This window comes from Nannospalax galili, unplaced genomic scaffold (genome assembly GCF_000622305.1).
Source record: "Nannospalax galili isolate Female #2095 unplaced genomic scaffold, S.galili_v1.0 scaffold405, whole genome shotgun sequence".
NCBI lineage: Eukaryota > Metazoa > Chordata > Mammalia > Rodentia > Spalacidae > Nannospalax > Nannospalax galili.
The window spans coordinates 3,424,735-3,442,494 of NW_008354532.1; the positions used below are offsets into that span (position 1 = coordinate 3,424,735).

General features: G+C 42.3%; 1 protein-coding gene across 3 annotated transcripts in view; it reads right to left on the reverse strand.

Moving 5' to 3' along the window:
* Positions 1-17,754, reverse strand: part of Cds1 (CDP-diacylglycerol synthase 1) — a 116,221-nt gene extending 98,467 nt beyond the window's left edge. For all 3 annotated transcript variants that reach the window (XM_029555323.1, XM_029555322.1, XM_017802852.2), the window contains exon 1: positions 17,361-17,754. In XM_029555323.1, the coding sequence (XP_029411183.1) occupies positions 17,361-17,489 (129 nt within the window). In that variant the 5' untranslated portion in view covers positions 17,490-17,754. The remainder of the gene's footprint in view (positions 1-17,360) is intronic.
* Between the last annotated feature and the right edge of the window lie 6 nt (positions 17,755-17,760).

Here is a 17,760-nt window from a genome sequence, read left to right on the forward strand (position 1 = left end):
CCCAGCACCCACATGGCACCTAACAACCATCTGTAACTCCAGTTCCAGGGGACTCTGACACGCTCTTCTGACATCTGCAGGCATTGCATGATGTGGGACACAGGTCCTATATGCAGGCAATACATGCATACACATAAAATAAATTTTTTTAAAAAATCAAGTCTTTTAATTCTTCAGTAAGTGGCTTATGAAATAAAATTTTAGCCTTTAGATGGTATTTTCAGATTTCATAAGGCAAAAATAAAATTATAGTTTTCCAACTCTCACTTTTTATTAAACAACCAAAAAATTAGATGTGTCATTACACCAAAAATTATAAACGAGACAGACATGTTCCCCAAACAACTTAAACATAGATGCTGACTGGACATCGGTCCAAAGACTATCACCAGTGTCTTAACAACAGAGTGCAACCATGGTGTCACATTTTCCTGCTACTCTTTGAAACTTCAAAGCATTGGGAGGGGCAGGATGGGTGGAAACGGAGAGGGCGATAGTGGAAGTGGATCTCTAGGGCCACATCTCAAAGTCATAAAAAGATCACAAGACTAGGAATCAGGAGCTGCCAGGTTTTGCTGCACCTCAACCCTAACAATCAGTGTGATATAAGGCAAACCCCGTGACCCTGAGGGAACACAGGTTTTGGTTTCTGTGTTTGAAAATAAAAACTTCAGACTAGAATTCCTATCACACTCCTAGAGACACTGTTTCTGGCAAACTATCCAAGTACACTTGACAGTGACAGGGATGTGCCCAGGCCTCATCTCCTGTGCTAGTCAGTCTTAACTGTCAACTTGACACAACCTAGAATCACTGGGCAGATCTGATCAGGCTGGTGTGGGCATGTCTGTGGGGGACTGTCTTGATTGCTGGTTGCTGGGGGAGGATCCAGCCCACTGTGGGCCACATCATTCCCTGCGGTGGGGCCCAAAGTGTGTAAGAGTGTAAGCAAGGAAGCAGGCCTGCCTGCAGCAGGAGTATTCATGAATGTGGTGTGAGCAGTGGCCTAGGGCTCCTGCCTATAACTTCCCTGCAGTAATGTAAGTTAAAGTAACCCCTCCTCTTCACTAAACTGCCTGCTGTCAGGATACTCTTATCACAGAAACAGAAATAGAAATGAAACTAGAACCCCTCTCTCTCCAGCTCTCCCCCCTCAGCTCTGTTACATTAAGTTCCTGGTTTTTGCTCTGTATCCTTCAGAGAAACGAAACTTAAAAACCAAGTTTACTTAGGTTTGTTTAATTTCATCCTAACTAAAGAATAAAAGATCATTCCCAAACACTGGCACATTACAGCAATGCTGCTCAAAGACCAGAAGTGGCTTTTCTGTATGGCTCCTCCATCATAAAGATGATGAACTTGAAAAGGCAAACGGGGAGGAACAAAGGAACACATCAAATGATCAAATGCAGCAGTGAGGCTAATGCATGCTGAGAGGGTTCAAAACATTTTGAAGAACCAAAGCTAAGAGCTGCTTTTTTGCCAAGCCCATAGTTTAAAGATGGTCCTCAAACTTTCTTTCCATCTTGGGCCTGTGATTTCATGTCTGCACAACTTCCCTTTCCAGCTCTCTACAGACCACAGACCTGCATCTCTAGCCCCCAATCTGCCATGTCCAGGTAGGTTTTCCATGAATATCACCAGACACTCAAAAGAAGCAACCTGATCTCTCTCTTCCACATTAAACCTGCTGACTGCTTCCCTGTTTCTGACTTTATAGAGAATATCACTGCCAACCCAGTTAACAGTTATGCCAGTCAGAAACTTGGCACTAGAACAGCAAGATGGCTCCGTGGGTGAAAGTGCTTGCCAAGCAAGCCCGATGACTTGAATTCAAACTTCAGAGCCCACAGTGGAAGGAGAGAACTGGCTCCTGAAAGTTGTCGTCTGACCTCCACATGTGTGATATGGCAATAGTAGGCCCTCTCTGCATGTGCACTCATACACATACACACACACACACACACACACACATAAAAGTAAATTAAAAACTCGGCATCAACCTAACACTTGCATCTCCACTGGTCACACATCTGGCCAACCTCGGCCAGGCCCGTCCTTCAGTTTTCCCTCCACTGCCCCCTTTAAGCAGCACCTCCTCCCCTTTACCTCAGCTTCTGTCTCCAGTCCTACCCACTCAACCCTGCTGTCCACACAATTTTATGAAGCCACAAATCTGGTCTTAAAACTCTCCTGCCAAAAATATCAAAATAAAGTTGAATACTTAGCATCACTGGATGTTTCATGAGGGACCTGATCTTCTGAGCTGACTTCACAATGCCCCAGTTTTCACACAGTGCTGTTCTCTCTCTTGCATCTAGAAGCTTATTCTCTGTACAACCAATTCTCCTGTTCCCAACCTGCCTGCCCTGTTCCTCAAACCTGACTCCTGTAAAGCCTTGCTCAGACTTCATCTTCTAAACTACTTCTTCAGAAATTTCTTCCCTGACTCCCAGCTCCAGGTTAGCCAATCTCCAAATATGTTTTAGAACTCTCTTATTAAACTGATATGCTTGCTTGTCTATATTTGTGAGTAGTTCACAAGCTTTGTAAAGAGAAAATTCTGACCACAGGCTCTACTCCTGAGTTCTAAGGTTCTGGCACCTCATAGCCACTAACCAAGTGTATGTTGTATGAGCTGAATCTGCTGGCTCTGCTAACATGTTACATTAAAATAACTTCCCGGGGCTGGAGAGATGGCTCAGCGGTTAAGAGCACTGACTGCTCTTGAAGAGGACCCGGGTTCAATTCCCAGCACCCACATGGTGGCTACGAACCGTTCTTAACTCCAGTTTCAGGGAATCCGAGGCCCTCTTCTGACCTCCGTGGCTTTGCATGACACAGGTGCACTCACATACATGCAGGCAATAAACTCATACACATAAAATAAAAACAACAAAAAACTTCCCAATCACCCTTGCTAGGCAAGTAATCTGGGGAAGTTGATTTGCTTGGGGCTCAGGTAAAATGAGGACTTCTACAGGAGTACTACTCTAATGTAACTATAAAGTTAGAATAAAAGTATATAATGACATCTGAAAGTTGAGTAAACTTCCCTGATTACTATTTCTAGTTCCTATAATAAAATTGTTCCTAGAAACAGGAGCAAGATGCTTTACAAACATTTATTTATTTTTATCATTACCAAAGAATTAAATAATCACTTCCATGTTATAGGTGAGAAAATTTAGGCTCAAAGATGCTAAGTAAAGCACACAAGTTCACACAGCTCTAGATAATGTTCCCCAAACTGATCTACACATTCAACACAGCCCAGCAAGCAGTCTAACAGACATTTTAAAAATATTTCATTATTTTCATTTTATGAGTGTATTGCCTGCATGCAAGTGCACCCATGTCATGCAGGGCCTGCAGAGGTCAGAAGAGGGTGTCAGATCCCCTGGAACTGGAGCTACAAAGGGTTGCTAGTCACCATGTGGATGCTGGGAATCGGTCCTCTGCAAGAGCAGTCAGTGCTCTTAACTGCTGAGCCATCTCTCTGGCCCCAGATATTTATGTGTATGAATGTCTTGCCTGCATGTATGTAAATGCCCCATGTATGTATGGTACCCTGGGAGGTCAGAAGAAGTCCCCAGATCCCCCAGAACTGGAACTACAGGCATTGTAAGCCACCACCATATGGGTGCTAGAAACTGAACCTGGGTCCTCTGGAAGAACAGCAAATGCTCTTAACTGCTGAGCCATCTCTCCAGGCTCCTTCCCCATAAAAAAACAAAAAATAGTTTTTAAAATATTTTATTTATTATTTTTATTTTATGTGTATGCATGTATTGCCTGCATGTACGTAAGTGTGTCCGTGTTGTGCAATGCCCGCGAAAGACAGAAGAGGCTGTCGGATCCCCTGGAACTGGAGTTACGGACAGTTGTTAGCTGCTATGTGGGTGCTGGGACTTGAACCCAGGTCTTCTGCGAGAACAGTCGGTGTTCTTAACCGCTGAGCCATCTCTCCAGCCCCAAAACATTATTTTTAAAGATGAAAATTTAGGCTGGGCATGGTGGCACACACCTTTAATCCCAGCACTTGGGAGGCAGAGGCAGGCGGATCTCTGTGAGTTCAAGGCCAGCCTGGTCTACACAGTTCCAGGACAGCTGGGGCTACAGGGAGACCTTGTCTCAAAAAGAAAAAAAAAAAAAAAAAAAAAAAAAAGATGAAAATTTAGTCTAATTTTTAAATTTGTATGAAAATGCAAAGGACAAAAAGAAAAAAGAAAAAAAATGCCAAGAACAAGAAGAATCAAAGTAATTTTTGGAAAAAAAAATTGAAGGATATATACCACTTGTTTTCCAGTGTTCTTATATAACCATTACAATCAAGACCGGGTAGAATGGTAACAGGATCTACAGTACCAGGATTCTATAGTACCAGGATCCAAGACAGAATGATCGATCAACGAAACAGAATAAAGAGTCCAGAAGTAGTCTACACATTTATAGTCAACTGATTCTCAACAAAATTGTAAAGGTACAGCAATAGAAAGTGCTGAAATAATGGGGTTTATTTTTTGGTTTTGTTTTGGTGTTTTTTGGTCTTTTTGAGACGGGGTCTCCCTATAGCCCCAGCTGGCCTGGAACTCACTATGTAGACCAGGCTGGCCTTGAACTCACAGAGATCTGCCTGCCTCTGCCTCCCAAGTGCTGGGATTAAAGGCATGCACCACCATGTCTGGCTAAAATAATGTTTTATAGTAATCTTAGGGTCTGGGGATAGCTCAGTGGTAGAGCATTTGCTAGTATGCAGGAGACTATAGGTTCAATCCCAAGTACTGGGGGTCAGGGAGAGGAATTATGACCTAGATCTTATGTTACATATAAAACTTAAATAAAAAGAGATCACAAATCCCTAAAACTTCCACAAACTTCCTTGGATTAGATCCCAAAGACTTTTCTTAAAAATAACAAAAACATAACCCATAAAAGAAAAAAAACAAAATTCTAATTTTTGACTTTCAAAAGACAGTTAAGAGCACAAGGCAGCAAGCCACAGACTACAGGACACTTGTCAATCACATATCTGGTAATGGCTTACATCTAGAATACATAGACTCTCCAAATTCAGTAAGAAAACAATCAACTCAATTAAAAAACATGAGCCAATATTTTAACAGACACTTTACACCACAGGCAACACACAGATGGTAAATAAGCACATGAAAAGATGCCCAATATCATTAGTCATTAGGGAGATGAAAATCAAAACCATACTGTGAACCCACCATGGTGGCAAATGAACATAGTCCCAGCTACACAGGAGGTTGAAGTATGAGCACTGTGAGTTTCACAACAGTCTGGACAACATAGAGAAACCCCAGCATATATACATACATACATACATGCATGCACACACACAATATATGTAAATACATATATATATAAATATATATCATACAGTTATTAGAATGCATGACATTTTTTTGTTTTTTGTTTTTTTTTTTTTTTTTGTCTTTTTGAAGCAGGGTCTCCCTGTAGCCCCAGCTGTCCTGGAACTCACTATGTAGACCAGGCTGGCTTGAACTCACAGAGATCCGCCTGCCTCTGCCTCCCAAGTGCTAGGACTACAGGTGTGTGCCACCACACCCGGCTAGAATGCATGACATTTTAAAAGACTTGGTTTACAAATGTGAAGCTCTAACTCTTACACACTCTCAGCAGGAATGTAAAATAGTTCAAGCACCTTGGGAAAGCTTGCCGGTTTTTTTGAAAATGAAATATATATTTACCAAATGATCCAGCCATTTAATTCCTAGGCATTTCCCCAAGAAAAGTGAAAGCATGTATCCCTTTGTATGTGACTACATAAAAATGTTCATGGTAGCTGTATTTGTAATAGCATGAAATGATAGACAAGTCAAAAATTAAATGGGGAAACATGATCTTACTGTCATACAATGGAATACTCTCTCTTGTAACAGAAACTACTGGGAACTACTGCTACGTTGGATATATAAGTGAATCTCAAAAATAATTAAACTAAGTGGAAAATCCAGACAGTCACATGTGGTGGCACATGCCTATATTCTAGCAATAGGGAGGTGGTGGCAGGAGGTTCAGGAGTTGAAAATCATCCTAAACTACCTCAGTCAATTGGAGGCCAGCCTAGGTTACCTAAAGACCTGTCTAAAATATTAGAAAGCAAAGAAAAAACAGCCAGACAAAATGTACATATAATATACATACGTGAGTACAGGCATAGATATAATATTCCATTTATGTAAAATTTCGAGAAATGTAAACTTAACTTATAGTGCTAGAAAGTATATTAGTGAGTCCCTAGGAACAAGGAAAGAATAACAACAAGAAGAAAACTTTTGGTGGTAAAAGATAATGTTCACTATTTTATTTGTGATGGTTATGTAGGTAAAATTATGTCAAAACTTTTCAAACTGTACTACCTTATAAGCTACCTTTGTGCCCCGCCCCCCCGACAATCATATGCTGTTGCTATTTCCAATGTGATGGGGAGGGGAGGCTCTGGGAGGTAGGTAGGGCAGGAAAATGGAGATCCCAGACTGTGAGAAATAGATGCCTTTTATTTAAGCCACCCAGTCTGTGGCATTTTCTTACAGCAAAATGAAATAATATAGCACTTTAAATATGTTCAATTCAGTGAGTATCCTTGGAGATTCTTAAAGACTGGTCCAGAGAAGAAGGCTAAGTTTCTTCCCAATAGTGAAGACTGAAAAGATAGGAACAAAGGCATAGGACCAGGTAGCAGAGGATAGAGTCCATTCAAGATATGACTCCAAAGAGACATCCCCAAAGCAATGAAGCTAAGTAGAGTAATTTCCCACCCTTTCAAAATGTTCATGTCCTGGAACCACGAAGATGTTAGGTTACAATGCAAGAAGTAAGGCAGCAGACAGGGTTAAATTTGCCAATCAACTCACCTCGAGACTGCTCCCAGTCTTTTAATGAAGAAGGAAGAGGAGAGAGTAAGGGATCTGAGAGTAGAATTCAGTGCAGCTGACTTTGAAGATGGAGGAAGGGACCATAAGCCATAGTACTCAGGGAGATTCTAGAAGCTATAAACAGCAAAGAAATAGGGTTTCCCTATAAAGCCTCCTGAAGAAATATAGTCCTGTTGACATCTTGACTTTGGTCTGTGAGATTCATCTCAGACGAATGAACACTAGAACTGTAAGACAATAAGTCTGTGTTGTTTTATGCCACTATTTGATACAGCAGTTATCAGAAACTAAACACTGGACAAAGCCCCTAGCCCAATTTATGCTACGTCTGTGAACCCCTCCAGCAACCTGCCTCCCTGCCACAGTTTGTACAATACCATTCTGTGGCCTGTTCACCTAACAGAGTTTCATCACTCATGGCTGTGCCTGCACCTAAGATCTTAGTACATGCTAAGGGGATGTTGGCCACCATCTCTGTGTCCTCAGTGAAATCAAGCCCTATAGCAGGCAACACCACTGCTCCTTCCGTTCCCCTAAAATGTCACCAACAGTATTTAAACCCCACTGATTTCAAGGCCTGTTCTAAGACTTCCCTAAAGTTTTGGTCCATTCCAATATTTCCCTGGGAAAACATCATTCTATTATACCTTAAAATTGTACTATGTCTAATGGTTTCGTTTATGTAAATCTTAAATCCCAAATTGGAACTTAAGATCCCTATAGGGATAAAGGAATAGGATGACACAGAGACTTGTGGGTGTCATTCAAATGCCAATTACAATGAGATCGCAAACCTGCACTTGACCTTCCTACTCCTCCTTCGTAGGTATCGCCACTATCTCACGGCTGAGGAATAATGCTGATGGCGCTGTCTTAATCCACCCGAGAGAAAAGCCAATATATGAACTAGGAATAACTAAGCCTGCTCCCAGTATTTCTGCAATGTGAGAAGTCTGCTATGATCTTGTTTTGAGGTGGGGAGATTCAGAAAGAAACAATAACGACAATTAGGAAAATTAAATTTTCTTTTTTTGGTGTCTCACTGAATTGACTAGACTGCTTCTATATTCCTAGGCTCAAATGATCCTCTCCTTCAGCCTCCCAAGTATAGGCCTTACTAGTGTGTGCCATTGTGACCAGCTATACAGGACCATATGTGAGTGGGTTTTTAATTTTTATTTATTTTCATTTTACATGTATGTTTTCCCTGTATATATGTAAGTGCACCCATGAGTGCAATGCCCTAGGAAGTCAGAGGAGGGTATCAGATCCCCTGACTGGAGTCACAGATTGTTGTTAGGTGCCATGCGAATGAGGGAAACAAACCTGGGTCCACTGGAAGAGCAGCCAGTGCTCTTAACCACTGAGCCATCTCTCCAGCTTGGAGAAATGTCTTTAACAGACTTTCAGGATGCATGCTTAGCTGGACATTAACCCCAGCAGACAGAGGCAAGAGGTTCAAGGTCATCCTTGGTTACACAGCAAGTTCAAGGCTTGCCTGGGCTACAGGAGCAGTTTCAAATAAACAAAACAAAAAGAAGAGATGCATGTGTTACTAGTAGAAGTGTCTTTAGTGTGTGCAGCTTATTTTCAAATGGTTCACCAACACACATTTACATATACATGCAAGACGGGATAATGTAAATTTAGCAAAATAGTGGTAATTATCAAAACTAAAGTGCTGGACACTGATGATAACTTATATGTGAATCCAAAGGAAAGTTTAAAACTAAACAATGTACTATTTCATGATGCAAACATACGTGGTAAACCTATCAAGAGGAAGAAAATAACTACAAAAAGTAACTTCAAAGTGTGATTACCTCTAAGAGAAGTGTCACCCAAGTGAACAGCTGAGAGGTGCCAAGCTGTCCTGGGGTATGAGCCTATGTATCAATTCTGTATTTATTACATGTATGGAAAGCCAGTTCACTCAGAAGCACTGCATGCAGAACCCTAGGGAGGACAGCCGATCTTGAACTCCATGCAGAACATGTCAGAGTTACTGAAAGGCTTCACCTGACAATAAGTGGGCGGAAAGAAAGTTAAAAACCACAACCTAGGAAGAGACCTGAGGCTAATCTTGTTTCTCCATCTGCATTTCTACATGTTGAAGTGAAATTTTAAAAATCCTAGGTGAGCTTATAAATATTTACAGGCCCACAGCTCCACCATGTATATGAAATGACCTACTTGGGACAGGAAGATGGCAGTGAGCCCAACCTTCATGCCAAGGTACTAGGTGTCCTCTGGGTCAGTCAGATGATGAAGTCAGGATGGCTTTAGCAGCTCCACATGCAGCTCCTAGACAGCCATCCAAGGGTCCTGGACAATACAGAGACTGACCCCATAGCCAGGAAGCACATGGCATGGTTTTCCTGGCCTTTGAGTTCACAAAAAACTTAAGAACACATAAATATGTGTTCCTCACACAGGACTGGACTTTTTCTCCCATTCTGTGCCTTTCAATTTTAAATTTAAATCAAATTTAAAATTTTTGGTAGTCCTAACAAAGTCTTAAGCAGAAATTTACATAACAATGATATGAAAAATAACTTTGACCACTGTAAAAAAGACATACACGAGGGGCACGAGGAAGCAGAGAGAGATTGAGGCCAGCCTGGTCTACAGAGAGAATTCCAAGCCATCTGGGGCTACAGGTGGACCCTGTCTCAAAAAAAATAACAACAACAACAACAACAACAAAAAAAAACACGAGAGAGAGAGAGAGAGAGAGAGAGAGAGAGAGAGAGAGAGAGACAGAGACAGTGACAGTGACAGACACAGAGACAGAGACAGACAGGGACAGGGAGAATATGTTGGCACCACTCAGAAATGACTGACTGTCAATCAGAGTCATCTTTGAGTTTAGGATACAACACCCAGAAATCTGAGGCCAGAGACCAAAATCAAAGTGCCTGAGCTGGCAACTCTGAGAAATGTAGGGCACGGTGGTGGCTCTGAAAAGCTGTGCTGTCATCAAAGATGTCTCTATCTAGGAAGGCAATCGCCATTAATAAGGTAACTGTTAGGAAGAGGAAGGCTCCCAGACAACTTTACTACATGAAATTTCATCCACATAACAAGCAATCCTCGGTCACTATTTCAGCCCTCGCCATTTCCACCACCGAAAACAAGTTCCTGTTCTTTTCTGTAGGCAAGATGCTATGCAATCCTCTGATTGTTATCAAATCGCACATTTTGAAAGACTCCCATGATATGAATGCATTTGAACATGACCCTTTGTTAATCTGTTCTACATCAATTTAACTCATATCGCAGCCAAAGAACTGAGAAGCATGGAAGGAAGTCATTCTTCACTCACCTAGTCATTAACGAAACCAGTTCCTCTCCAACTGTGGAGGCAATTCAAAATGTGGCAGTATCATTCTCACTAAACAAGTTCTGAACATTTTCCAAATAAATGAATCAATGTCCAAAGAGCTGTAATTGAAATCAAATCTAATGACTTCTTCTCCTAACCAAGTATGAAGTACAAGGCAATACTTTAAACACGTGCTTGATTTAAATCCAGGTACCTGAAATCACAGCTCTACAACTTTTCAACTAAATATTTTCTAGTTTAAAACCAACATATCATAGATTCAGAAAAGTAAGATGCACATAAAATCACAAAAAAATAGTACAATTTCTTATAAGTAAATGTTTTAATCAGTTTTAGAAATTTAGGATCTTTTACATTTCTTAGTTAGAAAATTCAGGGTAAATTTCAGCTCTGTGTGATTCCGAGCTAGACATTTGAGAGTTTGTGAATGTAAACTAAGGCTACCTCAATTATTAAGAGAATCAAATCTGTATTTTTATATACATAAGCAAGTATTTTGGTACAGTGTTTCATTTTTCAATTCTTTTTTTAAAAATTTATGTGTGTTACTGGCATGGAATTTAAGCGCACCTGTGTATGCAATGCCTATGGCTGCCAGAAGAGGGCACTGGATCCCCTGGAACTGGAGTTATGGACTGTTGTTAGCTGCCATGTGGGTGCTGGGAACGGAACCTGGGTCCTCTGCAAGAGGAGCTAGAGCTCTTAACCACTGAATCATCTCTCCAGTCAACAAAGTTATGCCATTTTATACCAATAAATTATTTCATTATTTCATGCACTAAAAAATTCACAATCCAGGACATCAGTATATTCTACAATTAGCCATTGAGCAACAAGCAAATCCTAGCTCTTCCCATGTCCTCAATGGCACAGAGTACTAAGAGCTATGGAAGGTAACACTGGAGCAGAGCCCTGCTTAGAGCAGACACTTAACAACCATTTCCCAACGCACAAAACCAAATCAAATCTCCAAAAATGTTTATAAGTTTTTAAATGACCTGTTTTCCATGTACTTAATTAAAATCTGTCTTTAAAACAATATTTCCAAATTCAAAACAGTTAAGCAAAAAAGGCAGACCAATCCATGTATTTAGCTGTATCATCTATGAATATGCAAATGTCTATTTTAGAAAATGCATATACTTGAACACACAAACACAAAGTAATTATACTACATTGTACACTAGTATATCTTAAATATACTCTATTATTTTTATTTTTTATGTATAAGTGTATTGCCTGCATTTATGTGAGTACACCCACATCATGTAATGCCCTCAGAAGTCAGAAGAAAGTGTCAGATCCCCTGGAACTAGAGCTACCAACAGTTGCTAACTGCCATGTGGGTTCTAGGAACCAAACCCAGGTCTTTCGCAAGAGCAGACAGTGCTCTTAATCGATGAGCCATCTCTCCAGCCCAGTATTATAATATCTTTATAAGATAATTTTCTAAATAATTGCTTTAAATTGCCTCACTCCATTTCAGCCAGAATGACCATCTTCCAGTAATTTTACAAAATGACAGACGCACAGAGAAAAAGGAGAGGCACCTCATATCTGTTCTCTAGGCCACACAAATAGTTCTATAAGAAGGCTAATACTATCAATACCATGGGAATGGGCACCTACTTAACAAGGAGTGCCCCATAAATATCACTATGGCAAAACAGGAAGAGTCTATAAAGTCACCTAGGCTGCTGTTGGCATTGTTTACACAGGCAAGTTAAGGGCAAGATTTTGTCAAGAGAATGAATAACTATTGAGCATATTAAACACTCTAAATGCAAAGAGAGCTTCCTGAATGAGTAAAGGAAAATGACCAGCCAAAGAAGGACACAAACAGAGGAACTGGGGTGTGACTTCAGTGCCAGCCTGCTCAGCCCAGAAAAGCACTGTGAGAATCAACAGAAGGCCTGACTGCTGGAGCCTGCTCCCTATGAATTCACAGCATAAGAGGTACAGAAAAATAAGAGACTCCTAGACTGTAAAACAGCAACAAATACATATAACGAAATAATAAATTGCCCCACCTTTCACTGGTACATTTATGACATGCACAAAGTACTGTTTGCATCATAAAGTCCACTGTGGCACACATCCAAAGCTTATTTTATAATATACATACATATGTATATATGTCTGACGACCTATGAAGATGAACTGCTCAAAATCACGAATGTAAAACTTCATGCAGCAATACTAGGCTGTTCTTTAGATTTCACAAAAAGAAAAATCACTTTAAGATGACAATCTGCCACCCCCAACCCCTGAACAGCTGTCTACATTTATATGTCAGAACCAACCTTAGAGACAAAGCTTACTATTCCTGGACACACTTCCTCAGGAGATCACTGTTTCTCTGAAGAACAATGAAGTAACTTTTGAGTGCCATCAACTGTTCAACATGAAACATTAAAGAGCAGTTTCATCCTGGGCTGGAGAGAGAGCGCAGCAGTTAAGAACACTGACTGCTCTTGCAGAGGACCTGGGTTTGATTCCCAGCACCCACATAGCAGCTATGAACCGTCCTTAATAACTCCAGTTCCAGGGGAATCCAAAGCCCTTTTCTGACCTCCGCGGCACTGCACGACACGGGTGCACTCACGTACATGCAGGCAATACACTCATACACATAAAATAGAAATAATAAAATATTTTTTTAAAGGAGCACTTTTGTCCTAAGACACTGAACTCAAAATCCCTGCCTATCTACTTCCACAAATTCCATATTGTTATATGATGACAGTTACCCAATCCTAATCAAGTCCCCATATTGAAAGGCATACCTCAATCCACCCTCCCAGTTCTCAGTCCAATCACACCTTGCTTTCCTACTGTAGGAGACCACAAAAGAGTCTTTCTTCTCAGCTATTATTCCTGACATACATTGTTCTAAGGAGCAAATAAAAAAGATGAGAAGGCCTCTGTGAACTCTATGTCACTCTACAGGCCTCAATTATGATTTACTACTGTTAAGAACTATGTGAATGTGGTATGTAATAAATTTGTGGCCAACTTCACTGAGTTTGATAATTCTATTAGTTACTTCCTAGTCAATTTATGTCCTGCTTCCTAAAACTGATGCTAACGATGTGTTCCAGCTTAAACTAAGTTATTTCTAAGATCTCTTGGAGCTCATTGGTTCTTAGTCCCTGTTTTACTGAGAAAATTGAGGGCCCAAATAAAACAGTTTGATCTTCTATTGTTTTTTTTTTTTAATGATTCTGTATACACCTTCTATTTCTGCTCTTTTTGTCTCAAGGAAGAGGCACACAGCCTTCTTTCCTTTCCTTGCATGTACATGTATTAACCCCCACACTCTGCACTTAGTCCTGCCCAGCCCTGGAGGCCTACCTCATCAGCACCTTCTCACCCACATGACTTCTTTATAGGATCATGTCTCCCATCCACTGAAAGAGAACATCTCCCCCAGTCCTCCTGTCTTGACAGCTGTCTCCCCTTTCACCGCCACTTCCTAACAGCAGCTACCAAGAATGTTCCTCTCACTTTCCTCAACATGAAGCCTGGTGTCTACTTAAGCTCTGTGTTGTGTCTCAGCTTTTATTCTAAAATGCTGCTGATGACAGCCACCAAGAAACCCTCCCTCCTGCAGCACCCAGGACCTGCCTTATTGCAGCTACTCCTTGCATCAACAGATCTCTACTAACACAGACAGTACTCAGGGCTGTCTTCAGCCCTCTCCCCATCTCTATTCTAATTTAAAAGATCAGGATTCTCTGGCCTGATGTTTCATTTCTGCTTCCATCACCACCTTGAACCAGCTCTCATTTTGGCTCCATGTTATATGATATGACATGCACATGTAAACCTAAGAATGACATACCCTGCTCAACCTAACTCTACCAAGCTCACTCCTACCCTGAAAAAGTGTTCAATGATGTGTTCTCTTTCTCTTATCTTTCAAAATTTGTGTCCTTGGGTTGGAAAAATGGCTCAGTGGTTAATAGCACTGGTTGCTCTTGAAGAGGACCTGGATTCAATTCTCAGCACCCACATGGTGGATAACAACTGTCAGTAACTGCACTTCTAGGGGATGCAACTCCCTCTTCTGACCTCCACGGGCACTGCACCATACAGGGGCACTTACATACATGTAGGCAATACACTCATACACATAAGATTAAAAAACAAATTTAAAAAAACATTGTGTCCTCTATTATTCTTATGCTAGTTAAGGCCCCACCATCATCACTTGAAAGATACACCCTTTCTCCCAACTGCAGTGCACCCTGGCTACTAGACTTTCTACAAGCCCCCACTGATTCACATGAATAGCATACATAAGACCCTCCTTGTTTCTCTTTGACAGGTTGTCCCCACTTCCAGTCCTTCCCAGACCACCCATTTAGCTACAGGCTAATGTCTCCACAAAACTATCCAGTGGCAATACCTAGGGAGATGCTACAGCAAAGGAAAAAAAAAAAAGAAAGAAAACAAAACCCCGTCCAATAGCTTCCCAAGTCCACACGATAAAGCCAAACATGAAAGGCTACAAGGCTCAAGCTTTCAACCCTACCTCTGGGATTTTTAAACTAATTTCTGTGTTCTGTCACTAGAGAGCTGGCTCAGGAAGCAGTTCTGCATGCCTTAGCCTAGAACACCCTGCCCTAACCCCTGTGCACCTGGCTGAATCCCTAGCCATCTTTAATTCCGTTTGGGCCTAACATCCTCCTAAAAGCTTCTCTTGTTGTCTCCAAGGCCCTCCACACTAACAAGGCCTGTACAGATGTCTAATAAATCTAACTCATATATGGCTCAGGGGTGGGTGGGTTCTTGAGGGGGTGGTCCTTGTCTTTCAAGTCCTACTCTAGCATTTACACCCCTGGAACATTCCCTCTGTCCCCCTCTCCCCCAGGTAAGAAGGTTTTTTTGTTTGTTTTTTTTAACTTGCCAGTTCTCTGGAGCACAGAGCCTTCTCTCAGCATAAGTCTTCAGATCCTCAACAATGGAAATGTCACTTTAATAATACCATTATAAAGGCTACAAATGGCAAGGCACAGCAGTGCACTCTAACAGTGCCACAGAAAACACCTCCACTTCTTTCACTAATTTCCCAAGGCTTTTCCTTTACTGGTTCTTGAACAGAAACAGCACTTAAAGAGTTTCAACGGACCAAATATTAACCAGCCTCCAATGTGCAACCTGACTTAAAAATAGCCCTTGACCTGGAAATACAGGTATATTCAAATACACACCCTGATAAGAAAGGACACCAGAGGGGATAGAGTTCAACGTCTTGGTGCTTGGCAAATTAAGATTTCCTTGTGACAAACTCTAAAAGTACAGCAGTGCTTTAGCTCGTTTCAAATATGCTGGCCCTTGTCTAAGAAAGTCTAACAGGTTACGGATTTCTGGTAATCTCAGAAAACCAAATTCAACAAGGTATGTCTCAATAAAAGCTAGCAGTGCAGTATTCATAAACAAGGGGTGCAGAAAGCCAGTCACAAAGTGAGATGATGATTCAAATGAGTCACAGCACACCGCAAGTAGTTTCTGTTTTAAACACATTATGGTGCTTTTAAAAACTCAAAAGCATTTTATGCGTGGTTTCCGGTTTCCAGAACATGTTTCATATTAATAAAAGCTTGTTAGCTTCCTCCAGTTAAGGAAGTCAACATGGGGAGGCTGGTATTTCCTTGATTCTAAAGGATGTCAGTGCTAAAACAAAATCTCAACCTAATGAATTCTATTTTGGGTCTGTTTCCAAGGCAGTTTTCACAAAGGCTATTCTCAGTCCACTAGTTTTCAAAGCTTCCATAGCTGAAAAACCTATTTTGTGTAATTCCTTGTCACATACATTCCCTAGACTTTCATTTTGTTCTTCTTCCTATCAAGGGTAAGAAAGACTCTGTCAACTCATTGAATCTAAAGCTTCACTCCTAAAATCACTGTGTTTATTGTTCCCATGACATCCCAGCAGAGCTCCATAACTCAAGTCCCATCAAGTTGAACACCACCGAATTTCAGGAGGAACCTTCCCCAAATCAAGCGGCCAGGGAATGTCAGCAACGGTAAAAACCAAAAGAAAGTCAAGAAAGTCAGGTTCTAGTTCCAAAACGAAGTGAACTTGACTTTGGGACATGAACTTCACTTGTGTCCTTTTGGTTTTAGAGACTGAGTTCCTGTAGACCAGGCTGACCTTGAGCTTGTACACAGCCAAGAAGGACCTTCAAAGTCCTGATCTTCCGCCTCCACCACCCCAAAGGCTAGAATGACAGGCAGGCACCACCACGCCCACCCTCGATTCTGAAATTCAAACTGCAATACAGGTACCAGCCTGTATTACTCTTAAAAATAGTTGCAAAGTTTTGAGTTTCTCAAAAATGGAATTTTGTAAACACAGGTTTTTTAAATAATTCTGTTCTCTGCCCCAAATTCTTAATCTATTCAGCACAAAAGTTCTTAAACCAATCTATTAGCAAACACCCAAACTACTAACTTTTTCTAGCTTTAAATAGAATGGTGGTACTACATCTGCTTGTTTTTAAATGTGAAGTGAAGGTTAATCTATAAAAAAATAAAATAAAAAGGGAGTGGAATTTGGGGCATTAAACTGTTGAGTTAAATAAAATCTTTTGGTAGAACTGCCCTGTCTGCCGTGGACTCGGTGGGAGCTGAAAAAATCTCAACTCTACCACGTGTGTGACAGTCTCAAACCTCCAAAACCTAAGCGCCTAGAAAACCAACAGAGAAACGAAAGTGCCCAAGAAGCCTTGTCTGTGTCAGGATCCAATGATATGCCAGGACACAAGGTGCCTGTCTCAAGTTTACTCCCAACTTTGCCGCTCCACCTACAAAAAGCGTGAGGTGGCTGCCACTAGCCAGCCGCAGCTCCCGTGGTGACAGGTTCCATACGGATTCCAGAGCCGGGGCTGGAAAGGGAAGGAGCTCAAGTGGCGGCCGGTTCCAGTGCACACCCACGCCCGCCCGCACCCGCGGGGCGTCGGGCTCTCCACCCCACCCACCGGAGACCCAGGCGGGCGGGCGGCAGCGAAGAGACCGGCCGGTTCCCCGGCTCTGCGGACTCCCACGGGGGTAACCCGCCCCGGCGCCCGCGCTCCACTCACTTTGTCGCTGGTACTCTCGGTTTCGTGGTCGCCGCCGGCCGCCTCTCCCTCGCGGGGTGGCGGCGTCACCGCTCCCCCGGGGCCAGCTCCCCGGTGCCGCAGCTCCAGCATGTCCAGCTCCCGCGTCATCTAGCACCCAGAAAACCCAGCCGCGCTCGGGTCCCGATCGCCCCGCCAGCCCCTCCCCGAAGTCCCGCCGAGCCGCCTCTACCGCCCCGCCGCCGCGGAGCCGCGCCGCGTCACCTCCAGAACCGCATCAACAAGCGAGCGCTCGAGGCCGCGGCAGGCTGCGGGGTCGGCTCAGGCGGGCGGCGGGCGGGGACGCGGCGCCGTTGCCAGGTGCCGGTCCGCCACAGGCCTAGGTGGGCGGAGGAGGGCGGCGTGCGAGAGGAGCTGCCGG